The sequence below is a fragment of the Equus asinus genome, chromosome 10 (genome assembly GCF_041296235.1).
Source record: "Equus asinus isolate D_3611 breed Donkey chromosome 10, EquAss-T2T_v2, whole genome shotgun sequence".
NCBI classification, from domain to species: Eukaryota; Metazoa; Chordata; class Mammalia; order Perissodactyla; family Equidae; genus Equus; species Equus asinus.
This window is the reverse complement of record NC_091799.1, coordinates 34,626,147-34,645,329: the sequence shown is the minus strand read 5'-3', so window position 1 is coordinate 34,645,329 and position 19,183 is coordinate 34,626,147. Positions and strand designations below refer to the sequence as shown.

The 19,183-nt window shown below is 48.3% G+C and overlaps 1 protein-coding gene across 9 annotated transcripts in view; it reads right to left on the bottom strand.

Annotated features, from left to right (window-relative positions):
- Positions 1 to 19,183, bottom strand: part of PTPN3 (protein tyrosine phosphatase non-receptor type 3) — a 139,098-nt gene that overhangs the window by 20,708 nt on the left and 99,207 nt on the right. For 7 of the 9 annotated variants that reach the window (XM_044779077.2, XM_044779075.2, XM_070519055.1 and 4 more), the window contains 7 exons: positions 18,503 to 18,637; positions 16,196 to 16,372; positions 8,718 to 8,904; positions 8,471 to 8,548; positions 7,283 to 7,339; positions 6,112 to 6,268; positions 3,492 to 3,652 (listed from right to left, as the gene is read on the bottom strand). In XM_044779077.2, coding sequence (XP_044635012.1) covers positions 3,492 to 3,652; positions 6,112 to 6,268; positions 7,283 to 7,339; positions 8,471 to 8,548; positions 8,718 to 8,904; positions 16,196 to 16,372; positions 18,503 to 18,637 — 952 coding nt within the window. The remainder of the gene's footprint in view (positions 1 to 3,491; positions 3,653 to 6,111; positions 6,269 to 7,282; positions 7,340 to 8,470; positions 8,549 to 8,717; positions 8,905 to 16,195; positions 16,373 to 18,502; positions 18,638 to 19,183) is intronic. The other 2 variants (XM_044779079.2, XM_070519056.1) reach the window with 1 other exon arrangement.

Genomic DNA, 19,183 nt, shown 5'->3' with positions numbered 1-19,183 from the left:
TCTCTTTATCATAAATAATAGTTGTTACTTTTTATTGTGCTCTTACCATGTGCCAGACAGTGCATTAAGTATTTGTAAGGGTTCAATGAGATAACCAACCCATGAGACATCCAATTCATAGACGGGGAAGGAGAGGCCACAGAGGTTAAGGGACGTGCCTGAGGTCACAAAGGGAGGGAGTGGTGGAGCCAGGATTTAAAGCCTGTCTGGCTCCGTATGGCTAGACAGCTTCTCAGGTCTTCTCTAGCTCTGATGTTGTACTAATCTAATGACAGCTCTCACAGGTAAACCCATTTTGTTGCTTCCATAGTAGTTAAGAGAACAGGCTCTTGAGTTGGCCTGCCTGGCTTCCAATCAGGCTGTGCCACTGCCTGCGAGAGCACCTCTCTGAGACCCTGCTCCCGCATCCAGAGAACAGGGCAATGACAGCATCGACAGGGGCTGCTCTGACGATTCTGTGAGGGGATGCCCACAGTACGTGCTCACTAAAGGTTTCCTTTTGTGTTAGTTTCCCGGTGGATCTGGCTTCCCTTAGGATTCCTCTCCTCTAGCAGCTGGGTAAGACTCTTCATCTATAACAGTGGTTGTTCAACCACGTCCCACAGTCGAGGGTTCCTTGGGGTGTGGGCAGGGAGCCTGAAGAAGCAGGGGTCCATGCACCCCAGCGCTCCATCATAGGGCAGCTCTGCGGTTCTCTGTTCCGCACTTTGGAATTCTGCAGATGTTATTTATAAAGGCTTTCCTACTTAATTTCTAGGAAGTGGACGGACCATATGAAGGAAATAGGTACATACTAAAACCTTAAAATTTCTCTGTTCTCCATTTCTTATGCTATAGTCCAACTATAAGCTCTAAAGACAAGACCTGGGATGGGCAGCAGCAGGACGATGGTTCTGGTCCTAGCTTTACCCTCTGGTCCTCTGGAGCAGCTTCTGCATCAAAACCTCCTGGTGATCTTGTGAAGGGTACCAACACCTAGGCCCCCTCCCAGGGCAGCTGATTCCACAGCTGTGGGCTGGGCCCAGTTTAACACGCTGCTCAGTGAATTTCCATACAGGTGGTCAGCGTCCCCTGTGAGAAACACTACTCAAAACACAGGGGGCGGGTGGGTACTTCTCTCTACAGCATTTCTAAACTTCTTAATGAAGTTCAGTGAACCAGGTTCGCAGAAAATCTTACATGGGATTCCAGTCTGTAACACATAAAAACAGAGCCACCCGAGGGGAGGGGATTTTCCAGAGCACTGCTGAAGACCAGGCTTGGTCTTTTTCCTCTTGGACAGCCCACAGCGCCTCCTTGTGGACAACGTGACCAAAGAGAAACAGTCTGACCTGGGCTGAAGGCCTTGCATCACCTGGAGACATGGCCCAGGACTCCTGGCCGCGGCTCACCCCAGGTAGGCCTGTTTCCCTGTGCTGACACCCTGTGAGCTTCATCTGCATTCAGGCTATGACCTTCCCTCAACATCGTCCCCTCAGCACTTAAGCCCCTCCATCCTATTAACACTACATCTCATCCCAGACGACCTTCCGGAACTCTCTTACCTCCAGTTCCTACGTTCTGTGTAATGAACTCTTGCCCCGTCTTGGTCTTTAGCTGTTTCTCGGACTTGTGATACACGCCCTCAAATACCCCAAAATTGGACGGTAAGCTCCTTGGGGCCAGAAATCCCCCTTCTCCTTCCTTCACTGTGTTCCTGACCCAGGGTTTGGCACATGGTAAACACCTAATACACACTTGCTGGATGAATGAAGAGATGACTCACTCCACACTGCCTTTCCCCTTTCAAGTCCCCCCCAGTACCAAAGGACAAAACTGATATATTTTGCAACTGGTTTTTAAGTTCTTGTTTCAATTACTTTGGAGGGTGTTTAAAACTATTGAATTATAGTCTTTAAAATGTATTTCAATTTTGAGGGTTTTTTTTTTTTTTTTTTGCAACGCGAGGCCAGAGAACATGATCTTGACATTTTCTTCCTTTAAAATCTGAAGCCTACACAGCCTCCCACAGGCCGCTGGAAAAAAGGGCTATTTCTCTTTGTAGATATTCAGTATACGTCTATCAATTCTACCCAAGTAATTATATTATTCCTATCCTCTTACTCTGATTTCATTTCCACAAGATAGGAACTTATTTTTTGTCTATATTATCTGTCAAGGCTGTTAAGTTTAAAATTCTTTAATGATTTTTGGGGGTGGGGTCAATGATCTTCACTTTTGGGTTTTACTTTCTACTGTTGTTCAACACACATTGCTCTAATAACGTATCTCACTTACATTCTATTCCTTACACCATTATGAAATGAACCTTTCTCCCACTCCATACTCTGCTTTGCATTCCGTGTTTGATATTCATATTCCTTATGCTTTTCTGAATCAATATGCCGTCACACACATTTGACAACCTTCCTAGTTTTGTTTCTGTGACTTTTCCTTTGTATGGCTTTCTAATAAACAACACGCTGCTGATGTCTGCTTTTGAATCCGATCTGAGACCCTCTTTCCTAATTTATGAATCCAGACTGTATATGTTGTCATTAATCATGATCTATTTTCTTTTATCAGTCTAGTTTATGCTTCTTTGTGCTCTTCTGTTATCTTTTATTGCATGAACTACTCCGCTTTCCTCTACCTTTAAAAAATTTGAGGGGCTGGCCTGGTGGCATAGTGGTTGAGTTTGCACGCTCCACTTCAGTGGCCGCAGGTTCACGGGTTCTGATCCTGGGCACGGACCTACACACTGTCATCAAACCATGCTGTGGCAGCGTCCAACATACAAAATAGAGGAAGACTGGCACAGATATTAGCTCAGCAACAATCTTTCTCAAGCAAAAAGAGGAAGATGTTAGCTCAGGGACAGTCTTTTTCACCAAAAAAAAAAAACCAAAAAGGGAAGATAAATGCATTCTATTTTCGTTCTATTAGTCATCAGTAAAACTGACTTAAAAACAGAGTCTCTTTTGGTCCTAGTCTCTCTGTGTACCTTTGTCAAGAGTCTCAATCCTGTGATTAGAAGTCCCTCCTGGGGAAGGAAGACAGGGTCTGACTTTGGTTTCTCCTCATCGTCACATGTTTCTGGGGGACTTGGGAAGGTAAGCCGTCACGCCCTCACGTGATGATACGACCTGCTCCAAATTACAGAGTGTGCCTGGCGGGGTCAGGAACTGGGCCCGTCATCCTCCGCCGGGCGCTCACCCACGCCGCCTCTCCTCTACCTTCTACTGCTGAGTGTTTTGAGCTTTTATGTTGGCAGCTAAATATGCTCAGAGTCCCTCCTCCTGGATTTCTGACACGCTTCTCCATGACTACCGAACGCTGCCAGAACGAGAGGGTGAGGCAGAGTTCAGGGACGGGCTGTGGTCCCAGCCCCTGCTTTGCGGCCCACTCTGCTGCCCCGCCGCTCTGAGCCCACGATTAGACAGGCCACCCAGGGACTCAGCAGCAACTGACAGGGCCCAGGCCGGGGGAGTCGGCCCTTGGGTGTCTCTTACCTCAAACTGGATCAGCACCGTGCCACTTTCGAGGCCCTTCTTTAGCTGTTCCATGGATCCCTCCAGAGTGTCCCCACCCTCCGGACACACGGGGAAAATGGCCTCTGGGAAAAGCTCGTTCAGCTCATCTTCCGATTTGATGTCAGCAAATGAGTGCACAGCTGCAGCGGACGAGAAAGACTGTGTCTGGCCCGTGCGGCAACCCCCTGCTTCATCTGTTTCCTCCCCAAAATTACACTTCTGACACCTGAATGCAGATGGCTTAAAACATCTTATTAAATGATTAAGCACATGGTAATCATTTTCACCAAAGACACTACTTCTTGTTGAATGATTCAATAAGCGCTAATTATACACAATGACATACTAATCTTCCTGGTTAGTTTTAAATGCTAGTGTTTAGGACTCAGAGCTTTTGCCAAAGGTAAGAGAAAGGGAAAGAAAGCTTTCAAAGCCAACAGCTCTTCTCCCACCCAGCCCGCTCCCCCTGCCTTCTCCGGCCCTTGTCATTCGCTCCTTTTCAGAAGTGGCATTTTCCTGGGCGGGCGCCAATGTGAGGTCTGGCGCTCCCTCCATGACACCCTCGTCCCTCAGTCTCTAACTCCATGTTTAGGTGGAGGCTTGCAAGGAAACATCTCTAGTCGTGACATCTCCTCTGTGTCTTGGCCCTGCTTCTTCAGTACAGATGCTCCCTTCAGGGCAAACTCAGTGAGGGTAAAAATCACCTAGGCCCCCCGCTTCCCCCATCCAGCACACTACCTCCCCAGCCTCACGTGCCTCTGTCTACTGTCACTTCCTCCTCCAATCTCCCACACTGGAAACTGAGATCGTCCCTGAATCTTCCCTTTCCACTCAGAAAGTCACTCCCTTACTCAAAAGACTTCAATGGCTCCCTACTGCCTTCAAGAGAACAGGAAAGGAGAAGGAAAATGATAAGTTTGGCATTTCCCCACATGGTTGAACTGAATCCTTACAATTCGGAATTGGCTGTCTTTATCCTTCTTTTACAGATGAGGAACTGACTCTCATGACAAAGTTGTCCAAGGGGACCCGGACTGTCAGAGCGGGACATGGGAATTCGTTCCACATGTCTGACCCTAAAGAGCACATTCTTCTCACTGACCGCAGCTCAGCTCTTCTGCTATTTTCGTGACTTCTGTCATGTCTGCTACTTCCTATGCTACCGTTTTCTAAATCAACATATATTTTTCACTTAAATGTTTAAGATGAACTTATTATTACAGTCAAAGAAAACCAGTGGCACTACTTTTTTAGCTCTAATAGTCTGTATACCTCTGTTTTCCTCACCTCAAACAGGCCCCCAACCCCTTGCCGTGGGCCAGTGGGGGACTCCCCTCCCCAGCATGCTCTCCCACCATCCCCCTATTATGGCCAGCTCGCCACAGGGCACATCGTGTGATGGAGAGACTGCTCCCAATCGCCAGATTCCTTTGGCCCCTATTATCATGCGGCCTTACCAGGCAACTTACTTAACCTGTCTGTGACTTGGTTTCCCTATTTCCTCACTTGGGGATAATGATACTAGCCTTATAATGGCATGATGAAAACTGAAGAGGATCATTATGTAAAGCAATTAGACTAGCGCAAGGTTCTTCATTGGTGCCCCACAGACAGCAGCTACTATTACTACTGAACACCTACTGGGCGCCAAGCATGGTGCTGGGATTGGCTGGGCATGGAGCAGTGGGCAGGGATCTGGAGAGATCCAGTAAGGCTTCCTGGAGGAGGTGGGGCAAGAGCTGCCACTGGACGGCTCTGGCCTTGGAGCCTTGGTGGGAACACAGAAGGCAGGCGTGCGGGTGTGAGGCCGGCACAGAGACGCAGGGCCAGGGCTTCGAGTCACACACTGCATTTACCTTCAGCAGCTCAAAGCTGGGCAGGAGGCTTCAAGGACTAGGCTTATTGTTTTGTAACAACAATGACAATGACAACAACAAAAGTAATGGTATTCCATAGAGGCCATCCTTTGAACGCCTACCATGGACCCGGTAGCATTCTAGGCGCTTTCCAGAATGAGTATCATTTAATCTGCACAAGAACCCCGTGAAGCAGGAGCCACTGGGACCCTCCCTTTACGCGAAAGGAAACAAAGGGACTGGGTAAGAAACCTGCTCCAGGCCCCTCAGCCAGCAGGAGGCTGAGTCAGAAGTCGCCCGGGGCAGCCAGGCTCCTGCCCCACTCTGCTCACTGCCTCGCCAACCAAACCAAACACACACGAATCACATATAACCCAATCCTTCCAGAAGGGGCTGAAAATGCACACGGCTGAGGGCCAGGCAGCTGCAAAAGGTGTGTGATGCGGGCCAAGCTGAGCCTGGGAGGAACCGGGGGCTCATGTCCTGTCTAAAGGGGGCAGGTGGGAGCTGCCTACCTCCAGAGGCCTGGCCACGAGGGACCAAGCCCTGCGTGGGCAGATCTTCATATCTTTCAAGTGAGAAGTCAGACATCCCGGTTGTTAGGTGAAAGTTCTTGATTTTCAAATGTTGGCTACAAGCTCAACATTTTCACACCACAGAAGGGGCCGCGAAGAATGGGCCTCGAAGGCTCAGTGGTGCTAAGGCAGTGGCCCTGTGGTTCCTCCCCCACGGCTGGCTGTTACCTTTCCTCCTGATCACCAGGGCCAGCTCCCGCGTGTGGGACTCCCGGCTGGCTTTGATGAACATCACCACCTGGTCGTGGGTGTGTTCTGAGATGTCCCGGCCATTGATTAACACGATTTGATCCCCTTCGTTCAGCTTAGGAATGCAGGTGTCTGCCTGCGTGGAGGAGAAATCCAGTTCCTTCGGTTACCATGACACAATCCTCGAGAGGAGACCGTGATGCTCTCTGAGCCCAGACACCCGAGACCAAGATCAAGTTCTCCTTTGCTCCCTCAGGTATTATCGCCATTATTTTTACATTCACGGCTACGTCGACATGGTAGCTGGTTGTGGGATTTTAAAGAAGTGCTGCTCAGAACACAGGTTACGAACATTTCAGAATAAGGCTAAGAGAACAACGCGAGCCATTTCCCTAGGAGCCAACCTTCACTCATTCCCGGAACACAATGACTATGATGCTTCTCATCTTTTGTTTTCTAGATGTGCTGTTAGAATTTGATTTGTCAACTCAAAGCGAGCACTTATCTGTCTTGCAATGAGAAAGCTTTGTAAGCATACAACAAAAGGCAGAAACCATCATGGAGAGAAGAGAGGCATGAACAGCGTAGGCATAAAAGCCTTCTTAATTCAGGGGCCATAAATAAACTACAAGCTTAAGGACTGCTTAAGAGCAAAACCCCCAAACAGATACCATCTCAGGAGGCACAGTGACTCTGATGCTCTAAACACCAAAAGAGCAGCTGAGGAGGCCCAGACACAGGCTGAGGGTGGGGGGAGGGGGGCCAGGGTCCATGGTCCACTCCAAAGGAGCAGAACAGTAAACCCCCCGCCTGAGTTTTCTTCTCCTGAGCAGTCCTTCTGAAATTTAATGTGCACACAAACCCCCCAGGGATCTTGTTAAAAACGCAGACGCTGCTTCAGGAGGGCTGGGGGGGAGCCCGAGACTCTGCATTTCTAACAAGCTTCCAGGGATGCAGGCACTGCACCTTTGGGGACCACACTGAGCAGAGAGGTTCTGGAAAACGTGGACTTCGTTCTTTCTTTGCATCCACATGCATGCATTTACACACAGTCTCTGCTACTAGCAAAAAGGACACAAGATGCAGAAATAGAAGTCTGTTAGATTTAGGGGAAAACAAACATGGGAAATGATGGGACATGTTTACTTACAGGTGACTCTGGGTTTATCCTGGAGACCACAAGAGGCATCTTTTGATCCACTCCTCCCTGTAAATATGTTAAATTAAAAGACACTTGAGCAACGCACAGCAACAAGACATGCAGGCCTCTCTGGCACAGGGAAGGGCTCAAACCTCACTTTCACCTACCCTAAGCTCGGGTGTCGGCACCCTTTCAGAATTACAGTACAAGGTTCCTGACCCCTCGGGGTCTGATGGGCTAGCCAGAAGATGCTCAGAGGCCTCCCACTGCCATCCTCACGTTCGGTGAACTGAAGATGCACTCGGACGAAGCATGCTCCTTCTTAAAAAGGCCAACACCCCCAGGAGAAGGACTCCAAAAGCAGAGCCCCTGAGTGCTGCTGGAAAGGGGGCTGAAGCGGAGGAGAGAGAAGTCGGAGAGAAGGTCACGTGCTGTGAGGGCCTGTGACCTCTGAGAGCAGGTGGTCAGCAGGGCTGCTGGGGTCCAGGAAAGGAGTGCATGGTGGCAGCCGTGGGTGGGCAGCAAAGGCCACCTGCCCTCACTTTGCTTTGCTCTGGAGTAGGGGCTGGTCGATTTTTTCTGTAAAGGGTCAGACAGTACCTATTTCAGTCTTTGTGGAGCAGAGGGCTCAGGTGCAACTGCTCAACACTGCCACCTAGTGTCAAAGGAGCCATAAACCATTCTTAAACGAATGGGTGCGGCAGTGTTCCAATAAAACTTTATTTACAAAAACAGACAGCTTTGGCCTGTAGGCCATAGTTTGCAGCCCCTGCCTACAGGCTGGAGGAGGGTGGTGGCCCTGCAACCTGACCTGCTGGTGTCTCTTATTGCCATTAGCAATGCTGAGGGGTTCTCTTCCTAACCCCTCTTCAGGGGGTAGATCTGCTCGCCAACAGTGTGCCCTCATCTCTCTGAGCCTTAGTCTGCATCTATAAAAGGGGCTTCAAAATACCAACTCGACTGCTTATTAGGAGAACCCAGTAAGGTGAGATAAACAAGCACATACCAAACACCAAGCACGGAGCAGGCACTCGGCGGGAGACAGCTGCTATCGTCACACAAACAACTGCCCCCAGCGAAGGCTGAGCCAATTTCCTTATGCAGCCTCAGTTATGTGGCACACTCCGAATGCAAATTAAAAACTCATCTAAAGATTGCTTCAGAGCATAAAACTTCCTTATAAATCACACAACATACCTTTAGATTAAATCCAAATTTTCCGTCTTCATCTGGCGTGATGCGGATCAAGACTAAGTAGCCATCACCATTATCGTTCTGGAAGATGTTGGAAAGTGGTCAGTTATGTTACTTCTCTCTCCAGCAGTTGGTGATAACATGTGTTCTTTGAGTCATAACTACTTGATTGCCCACAAGATGCCTCTGCATGGGGAAGCCTGGGGGGTCAGCTGGCCCCTTCAGCACCCCAGGACCTGAGCTCGCTCACCTTGTCACAGTAGTACTGGCTGGAGTCCTCGCTGGAGCCCCCTTTGGTCACCCTGTGGAAGTCCTCTAAGAACTGCTGATCGACGCCATCTGGTGAGCAGGAGCCTGGAGCATTTGAAGACGGAGACACAGAACTGGATGACTTCCGGGTCAGGCAGCTGTGTGCTGGATTGTTCTCGGATACACTCCTTCATCATGGGGAAGGAGGAGATATTTTAATAACTGGATGAATGTTGTATCAGAGCAAACATTACTGACTGTTGAGGCCTGGCATCCCACAGCTGCCGCGAATCCTTGGAACCTTAGAAGAGCTCCGAAGGTCAAACCCAGGGCTCCAGCACTCCCAGAGTCCTCTGGCCACCTCTGCCCCGATCTGGCCTAAACATTATCCCCTTTGGTCTTGGGGAAAAGGGGCAGGAGGGCAGTGTTGATTTGGGAGCTGCTGAAAACTCAGCTCCCTTCCCAGCTGCTCTAGAAGGGTGATGGGGAAATGTGCCAGCTCCTCGGCTGGTTTAACTCCTGAAGCTCACTCAGATGCACAGGGCTCCATCCCTTCTGAAAGCTTCTTTCCTTCCTCTCATTCCTGTTGCCCAGGACTCTTGGCTACCCAAAGGCAACGGGACTAACGCTGCATATTCAGGACCATTTCTATCAATCCCAGTTTGTGTTATTTGCCGGTGACATCCATTCCCTGCCCACTCTGAGATGATATGTTTTATTCTTCTCGAGTATAGGTCCTTCTGTATCTTAGAGCTGCACTGTCCAGTGCGGTAGCTACTGGTCACATGTGGCTATTGAAATTTAAATAAAGATCAAGAAGTTCCTTAGTCATACCAGTCACATTTCAAAAATGCTCAACAGTCACACGTGGCTAGTGGCTTCTTTATTGAACAGCATAGTTAGAGAATATTCCCATCATTGCAGGAAGTTCTACTGGATAGTGCTGTCTCAGAGAATTACAGACTATTTGAACTGAACAGACCTCTGTGGACATGGGGTCCAACTCCCACTTCACAGATGAAGAAACTGTGGTTGAGGAATGAGTTGCCCGAGGTCACAGAGCTTTCCCTTCACCTGACAGACACAAGTCTGATGGACGTGAGTCCCTGAGCATCTCTCCTCTCCAGGCCATACCAAGTCTGCTCCTAAGACCCCCATGTCTAACCTCACAGGGCCACAGGGATTAACCACGTCACCATCACTCTACAGGACCCTCAACTTCTCTGCATCACGCACCCCCACCCTAGACCACTTGCAGAGCCGCAGGCCTGACAAAAGATGCCTTACAAAGTCCACAGAACAGGGGGTTTTCCTCCTGTTTTACAGGCTTCTCCACATTCTAACCTCATGTGAGGTTAAGTGATGCGAGAGGTGAGCAGAAAAAGACATTCAGTGAAACATAAACCAGACAGTTGCTGCTGCCTCTTGAAGCCTTCATTTCAAGCCCTTATCCATGAATTTCATTAAAATAGTGCTTCTCTCTGTTTCCTAGCAAGTTCAAATTAGCTTACTTTAAATATAAAATCTGTATCATAGTCACACAGAATGATTCACAGTCTCAATTTATTTGAATAAAAAAAATTCAGTGGCAGACTAACCAATGTAGAAATATAGCTGACGCCAGAGAAGAGTTTGGCCTCACGGGTTTCAAGTGGCTGGTGGAGGGAAGGCTGTTAGAGAGGATACTGTGGAGCTGAAGCTGTTTTTCAGACTGAAACTGACCAAGCCTTAAATTCACTTAAAAGGAATCTAAAAGACAATTTCCCCTCACCCCCTGGTAGGGCAGCTTTGCTAAGTTTTAACGTTTACAAGAGCATCCATCCCCCTGGTGGTAGGAAGGGGGGCTGCTTGGCAGTTGCTAAACAAGCCAAAGCCAAAAATGGGTTTAGGAAATACTTCCAGTTCTACGGGTGAACCTGAACTTTTAATAGGAAGAGGCTGCAAGCAAATAGCATCCAGACTCCAAAGATATGGAAGAATCTGGAGGGTGATAGCAATGGAAAGGGTGAAGGGCATGTAACCAAAAACCCCCAGAAGAACAAGGTGACAAATTGGAAGAGAACAGACCAGTTTCAGTAAAATTATAATATATTTTATATTCATTATGCTTATTTAATTTCTAAGTTTTCAATGTAGAGATACATCACATTAGGTTTTAAAGTATTTTTCTTTTTCAGTATAAAAACATAATGGTTTATCTAAAACAGCCCACAGTACTAAAAATAATGTATTCAAAGCCATTATGTGCCCAATCTTATTTTCTCAGTAAGGATGGAGAGGTACTTTTAGACCGTAATTGATTGAACATATGACTGTGTACAGACATTCCCTGTGGGCTGCGGCAACGTTCCGCTCAGTGTGGAGGCCGGACAGACAGATGGTGAGGACGAGCATCACATGATGAGACATGACGAGAAGCAGCGGGAAGGAGGCAGCTAGACGCAGCACAGGGACACCAGGAGTGAAGAAGCCAAACCCAGGGGGCCTCTTCCCTCCTTGGTGCTTCTGAGCAAGAGCCTAGTGGGTGAGGAGGGGGAGGGGAGGGGAGGGGAACTGCCCCACGGAAGCAGGATGCCACAGGGTAACTGCGAAAGGCTCGAAGAAAGGGACAGGCCGAGGGGAGCAAGACAACAGTGCAGCCTGGATGAGGCCGAGGACTGCGGAGGAGGGAGTGGAAGTGAGAGGGGTGTCCCTGAGGCAGGAGGGGGGCTGTCACTGCCATTCTGGGAGCCAGAGCAGCCAGGGACGGAGGGCGGACGAAGGAACTAGATTTGTCTAATTTAAAGGACAGTAGATGGGGTCGTCAGGTAGCACTGGAAATGGATGCCATTTATGCTCAAGGCGGGGACCTGTGGACGGCAAAGATCATGCTGGGTCGGCGTCGAGGTGGACAACTGGGCTGTCTATCAGCAGAACAGGTTACCACACTACAGGGGAGCTCCCATCACCGGCGGGGTGACCAGGGACAGGGCCGAGGAAATTTCTACACTGGTGACTCAGCTAAAGAAAGAGATTGCCAAAGTCCTTTTCAACGCACAGAAGTTTAAAAAGAATTTTTTGGTTTTGTTTTTGAGGAAGATTAGCCCTGAGCTGACATCTGCCACCAATCCTCCTCTTTTTGCTGAAGAAGACTGGCCCTGAGCTAACATGCGTGCCCATCTTCCTCTACTTTATATGTGGGATGCCTGCCACAGCATGGCTTGATGAGCGGTGTGTAGGTCTGCACCCGGGATCCGAACTGGCGAACCCCAGGCCACCAAAGTGGAACATGTGAACTTAATGGCTTCACTACCAGGCCGGCCCTTAAAATATTTTTAATAGTGGCAAAACACACATAATATAAAATTTACCATCTTAACCACTTCTAAGTGTACGGTTCAGTAGCATCAAGTGCATTCACATTGTTATGTGCACAAAAGTTTTGACATAAAAAATGACAGCTTCCCGTGTGTCCCGGAAGCAGGCAGTCTCTAAAAAGAGACCAGCAAATAGCAAGGGTGTTATGGCGACAGGAAGTCCCAATGAGGAGCATCTCATCTGGTGACCCGTCAAAACAACTGTGATAAAACAGCAAAAAAGTTCTTCAAATACAACCGTAATCTGCCCTCAGTTTCTGCTCTGCAAAGGGATGTTCCCCTCCCATTTTCCAGGGGCGTGAGGGGGTGGGGAGTGGGTTTTTGTTTCCTGCCACGAAGGAAACTTCCTCTTCTGCAGATTTTGGCCTTTGCTCTGAAGCCAGGAAAGGAACACAGAAAGGCTGAAAGGAGCTTGGGGTTACAAAAAAGGACGGCCTCCTTGGGCACAAAGCAAACTGCCAAGGATGCAGAACCGTAACCATCGACTTCGCTGTGCGGCTATAAATACGGACCAGCCGGCGGTGACCCAGCCCTCAGACGACGCTCAGAGAGCCTGAGCTGCGCCACTCTGGGTTCAGAGCCAGTCTCACCGCTCTCTTCCCTTCTCCCTTTCTTCTTGTTTAAGTGGGTACAGAACATCACGCTTAATTCTTCTTTCTAAAAGGAACCCTCCTCGCTGTCTGTAACAGTATTCATCTGATTTCTCTGACAGAACACTTTTTTGCCTCTTAACACAAAGCTGCTGTATAAAACATGTCAAATGAGTCTTAAACATTTTGCAAATACTCACAGAAGTAACCTCCACAGTTTTTTTTTTCACCAAGTACAGATCAAACTTGCCTTGGGCAATAGAGGGACCCCGGACTCTCTCAGGAAGGCCAGCTGCCTCTGCAGACCCAGCAGAAGGGGGCTCCCCGCCAGCAGGAAGGGGCCCCCTGAGAGAGGCGGCAAGGGCTGTGATTTTCCAATTGTTCACCCCGATGGCAAAGCACCTGCTACTCGACCCCGTGCGACAGCTATTGTCAGCGCACCTGGCAAAGCCGAGACAAGCAAGGCTGCCTCTGAATCACCGTTATTTGCTACTTTTAACATTTAGCTGCAAAATAAAAAGTGCACCAGGATGAAACATCCTACAAGGTCTCAAGGAGGAGTCTCAGAAAGAACTGACGACGTGCAATGCATGGGGTGAGCAGGGCCAGAAATTACTTAAACAGGGCTTGAGGAAGTGAATGTTAAATTGTATTTAATTTTGATGAACTTCAATAGCCACATGTGGGTAGAGGCTCCTGCACGGGACCAGGAAGATGCACATGCTCTGTAATTCCATGACGTGATGGCAGACCACAGTAGGGAGATCTGATGTAAGACACGTCATCAGGCTTCTGAGAACCCTCAGACAGGTTCCCAAACCCTCTTCTCTTTTACCCAAGCGACAGAGGCCCATAGTGCAAAGACAGCGGCTGATAATGTGCTGTTTGCCCTGCTGGCCGGGAGTTCCCTGAAGGCACAGGCTCGTCTAGTTCGCCTGGAGGTTCCCTCAATGAGGAGCCAGGGTGTATAAAGTCTGCTGCTGGACTCAGCAACGAATGAGGCCTTAAAAATGTCCACTCCCCACTGGACAGAGTCCATCTCTCCTCCACTTGCACTGACTGTGTAAAGAGATGTCAGGGTGCCGGGCTGTAAGGGCTCTCAGGGGTCGTCCATCCACCCCCGGGGCCACAGACAAGCAGTGAGGTGGCTGGTGACAAACTGCAAGGGAGACGATGATCCCAAACTCACTCTCGATTTCCACTTGAGAAGTGCCCTCTGAGGGTGAAGACATTTTGGGGGTTCATTCCACTTTAAGAATGATGGAATAAAGGTCTGAGTCTACATAAGTGCTGTCAACGGCACTTTCTGTGATGATGAAAAGGTACCATATTGGTCCAATATGGCAGCCACTATCTACATGTGGTTTTCTTTAGCACTTGAAGCAAGGCTTGTGTAACTGAGGAATTGAATTTTTTCTGGTTTTTTTTTTTTTTTTTGGTGAGGAAGATTGGCCCTGAGCTAACGTCTGTGCCAATCTTCCTCTATTTTGTATGTGGGTCACCACCAGAGCATGGCTTGACAAGTGGTGTGTAGGTCTGCACTGGAGTTTGGAACTCACGAACCCTGAGGTCACCAAACCAGAGCGTGTGAACCTAACCACCACACGACTGAGCCAGCCCTGAGAATTTAAATTTTATTTTAAATAAGTGAAATCTGAACAGCCCCACATGGCTGTGGCTACTGTACTGGACAGTGGAGGTCTAGCTGCTCCACAGTTCTATGATGGGATTGCAAAGCACACCAGGAAGATCTGACACAGAGGGTGTGACTGGGCTTCCCAGAGCCCTTGGTCAGTTCCCCAAACCCTCTTTCTCCTTTCACCAGGGCAAGAGAGCCCCATCGCAGATTCAAACTGGCTGGAGTCATGCACGCCTGCAGTCCTGCCTTGCGTTCTCTGGGCTTGCAAAGCCACAGTGCCACACAAAGGAACTCACCCCCTTCCACTTAGCTCAATGGGGGAGCAAGAGAGAGTGATCACTTCAACAGAAGCATCATTCAAGCTCAGGTCACAAGGAAAGGACCAGAGGATTATTTAACCAGAGGTGTTAAGAACATGGATAAGCTGGAAACCATGTCTGCTGGGGGGGACAGCAGAGGGGTAGCACCACCACATGAAAGTGGGCACTGAGATTTCCAATTCACCTGTGATGCCCAGAGCACAATGAGGATGTGTTTAATGCTGTAAGCCGAGCAGCTAGGGTGGTGAAGATGTACAGATTAACGCAAGTGCTTTCTTGTCAACCCTCTGCTCTCGGGGGAGGCATTATGTCTCTACACTTTGGACGTGGTGTGGGACTTAACAGAATCGATACCCAGTGACTATACTATGATTGACATCCTAACAGTTGATCCACTCCTACCATACTTCAGCTTAAAAATGTCATTTCATTTATTTATGATCTATGTCATGTCCACTTCAAAAAATGATTTGAGATAGCTTACTCTAAAATGTACAGATATGACAGAACTGTGAATTCACTAAAACAAGAAAAAAATAAGACCTATTCATAAGGCAAAGAAGGAAGAGTAGCGACTGTATCAGAAACCTGGGCTAGGGGAAGCCAATGCAATTGAGCATATAACATGGACCTCTGAGCTCCCTGGTAATCAAGTCAAAAAGGGAACTAGTGAATTAATGTGTCTTAACGAATAATAAAAGGACTCAAGCCAGTATTTTAGGAGAGACATTTCTTCCTGGCCTTGTGACCTGAAGGGAGTTGGTCACGTTAAAAAAAAAAAAGGAAAGGGGGCGGAGGCTGGCCCCGTGGTGTAGCGGTTAAGCTTGTGCACTCTGCTTCAGCTGCCCCAGGGTTCACCAGTTCAGATCCTGGGCGCAGACCCACGCACCGCTCATCAAGCACTGTGACAGGTGTCCCACATATAGAAAATGGAGGAAGATGGGCACAGATGTTGGCTCAGGCCAGTCTTCCTCAAGGAGAAAAAAAAAAAAGCCAGGACATAAAAGAATTTAGTGCAAATTGTTGAGAAAAATCTAGCAAAGAAAATCAGAGATAGTCTACAAATGCTTTTTCTTTATACTATTCATTAAAAGCAAAAAGAAAACAAAAACCCTGAGGGCACACTGTGGTTCTGAAGGCTTTCTGTAGAGAGCTAGAAACAAGCATATTTCCAGTGATCTGGAATCCTGCAGTGGTAAAACACCAACAACGCAGATAAATACTACTGAGGCTAACATGTCTACCCCTCTGGAGCATGAAATGACTTAAACTGCGCTTTGCTCCCGAACAGGAGAGGAGATGTTCAAGACAGCTACAGAGCGCTACCAAGCACTGTAGGTGGAGAGCGGGGTCTTTGCGGCAGACAAAAAGAAGCTCAAACCCAGGAGCACAGGCACCAGCTTGTCTTCCCGTGGGGGAAGGGAGCGCCTGGCTTAGGTTCTCACCCCGCGGAGAGCGCCCCCTAGGAAGCCTCCAGCCCTTGACCCCTCTTCACCGGCTATCTGGGCCCAAGGGACCGCCTCAACAGCCAAAACACGCAGACACACAGAACGAGAACAACTCGAGTTTCTTACTTGCGGTGCGGGCTCCGGTTCTGAGAAACCTCAGAGTCGCTGTCTTTCGGGGACAGGGAGCCCTTGTACGTGTAAAACACATCCTCGGTTTCGGTGATGTACGTCATCTCGTTGGCGAGGTTGTCCGCAGACGAGTGTCGTGGCTTTCGGATCTCGTGCCGGAGCCGAGGGCTCCGCCTGGGTGGGGGGGAAGGTGGCGTGTGAAGGGTGGCCAGCAAGCTCCACTGAAGAACTTTGTCAGCCATCAGTGCTCCGACTTCGTGCCCTGACCTTTCTGGGGATGCTGTGGCTGATGCTGGTGGAAATTAGGAGCGGGTTAACCCATCACTACACCAGAGTCCTCCAAGGGCCACGCGGGCCCCTGACACTCTCAGCTCAGTGGTGCAGCCCCCAGAACAGGGGCCTGCAGCTTTACAGTCAGGCAGATGAGACTGCTCATGCCCTTGGGAAGCTGATGAGTGTTGATTTCAGGTGAGTTATTCTTTCAGGAGGACTCAAGCTCTCAATGCATCAGTAATAGGCCACGTTGACTGCTGATCACACAATTTTTCTGATTCATTTGAACAGAAGAAATAAAGGGTTTAGAAGCCAAAGTACAGTTTTTGGCAAAACTCAAACCTTATTTCAACTACATCTCTTCACGTGAATTTCAACTGATCCAAGAAGTAGTATTTGTTTTTTAAAATAGATCCTTTATGTGGTATTAGATGCACAGAGAAGCACCACCCTGTTCCTCCAATAGCAGCTGTAGCTGTGTGACATTATGCAAGCCACATCACCTCTCTGGGCCTCAGCTGGACCTTCCTGCTCCTGAGAATGAATCAGATGAGACAATGTTCTCGGGATGCAGGTGCAGCCCCTGGGCACTGGCTCCTGCAGCAGGTGATCCCAGGCTGCTGAACCTTCGAGGTTCTATTTTCCCTCAGTTTCTCCACCTTCCCCTTCGTTAGCCATCTCTCCTTGAGAAAGTCAGAGCCTCCACTCTTTGCAATCCCCCTGGGCCTAGATAATCGATAACGCTGTGTTCAAAGTGGAGGAGAAAGCCTTGTGACTCCTCAGGAGAGGACTTATAAATAGCAGGAAGAGCTCCAGGCCCCGGGTGTGGCAACATCCCCCCTGCTGTTCTCCTGGATGCTGTCCTGGGCCTCTGCTCTGGGGCCCTGGCCTCGCTGCTGAAGATTTTCAGATAAACTAAGCTGCTACTTTGTAGCACAAATTGACTGCTTTAGGATGAGGTGCTTAAATCTTGGAAACCAAGAAACACATCTACTCAGTCGTGTTATGATTTGTAACACTGAATACCATCATCCCTGCCCAGAGCACTGCGCCCCATGGAGGGTCCTTACCCAGCTGCCCTGCACAACACCTCCTTCTTGTTGCCCGTCACACCGTCCCTTCGTCCCCAGTAGATCCGTCCTCGGAATTCACAGACCTACCCCATCTTTCATGAAATAAACAGAAAGTCCTAGTCTTTCCCTAGCGTGGAGCTGGGGCAATGTTTCCAGCTTGGTTTTCCCTTCTGCTGATGACGCCTGGCTGTTTTGGAGATGTTCACAAAAATTGCCTGATGTCTTTGGGGAACATTCTAATAAAATAGTATGATAATTCCACCTGACTTTTTCTTTTTATAGCTTACACTGGTACATTATTTCATTTGTGGCAATTTTTATAACCCTTTTTACAGATGGGGAGACTGAGACCAGAGAGGTAAAGAAACTGATAAACAGAAGAGCCAAAACCTGAGTCTGGGTCTTCCAGCTACAAACCCAGGGCTCTTCCCACCCTGCCAAACAGCCACCTCCTTCCCTTTCAGCCGAGTCCGTCATCTCAAAAGGAGGCAGGCTGTTTCCCGATGTGCACTTGCTGCTGTGGCTAAGGGTCACACGTCTTACAGCGGTTCTGTCACATACCTTCATTAGGTTTTCCCAAAGTTTATTTTGTGTGATGTTAATGGGAAACAGTTCAATAAAATTACATGTGCTTCTTTACCGCAGGACTTCTCAGAACGTTAAATATGTTAACGTGTACTGTAATTCCAAGAGGAGCATTTCACCAGTCTGCTGTTCGCAAACTTATTTAGACCAAATAACTCAGAAAAAAAAGACCATCAAAGCATTATACACAAAGGACCAATGTTTAGCTCGACTTGTACATTTCATGAGAACTGTTACTTGTGCAATAGGCTAACCTGCAAATGTAAACTCTGATTGCAGGCCATCTGTATGTATTTAGGAATTTATGAAGCTTTTTATTTTTTGAAAGAGAAAAGTGTTTACTGGTGGGTAGTGCAAAAAAAGGAGGACGTACCAGTTGGGAGTAATGGGAGGGGACCGAGAAGGTAGACTCTTGGTTTCTAAATGCTCCACCGATAAAGATCTCCGCATGGCTGGGTTCCAGACCATCCCTCCAATCACTTTTTTGCAACACTGGTTATTTACAGACCTGAAAAACCGGACGCAGGTTCATTTTCTACACGGACGTGTTCAACAAGAAAGAAGTTACAGCGTAAGTGAGACAGTCTACACACGCTCCCACCCTGATGGGTGATCGGTTGACACCTTGATGACACCAGCCAAGGTTACGAGGAATAGGCGGACATGGTCAAAAGCAACTCCTTTCTGTCCTGGCTTTTTCTTATGTTATTTCTTCTCTTCGGGTGAAAATATTTTCTTGTCCTTACTTCTACAAGCAATCAATATAAGAATATGACCAAACCTGGCCAGATGAGAAGGAATTTCAGGATAACATAGAAATACAGTTCAAGTCACTTCAAGGAATTCTCACTTTGCTCACATGCCATGAGTACGAACATTACCCATCCTTCCAGGTGCTCGTTATCCTACCAGCAGAAGCCATCGCTGCAAATCTCTGATAACTCTTTGAAAGAAGGCTGGAGAATATGCTTAGTGTTCCAGGCCATATTCTTTGAATTTGCCACCCTGAAAGGTTACTTTTGAATTTTATTTATACCTAGAGAATTTAAATCTT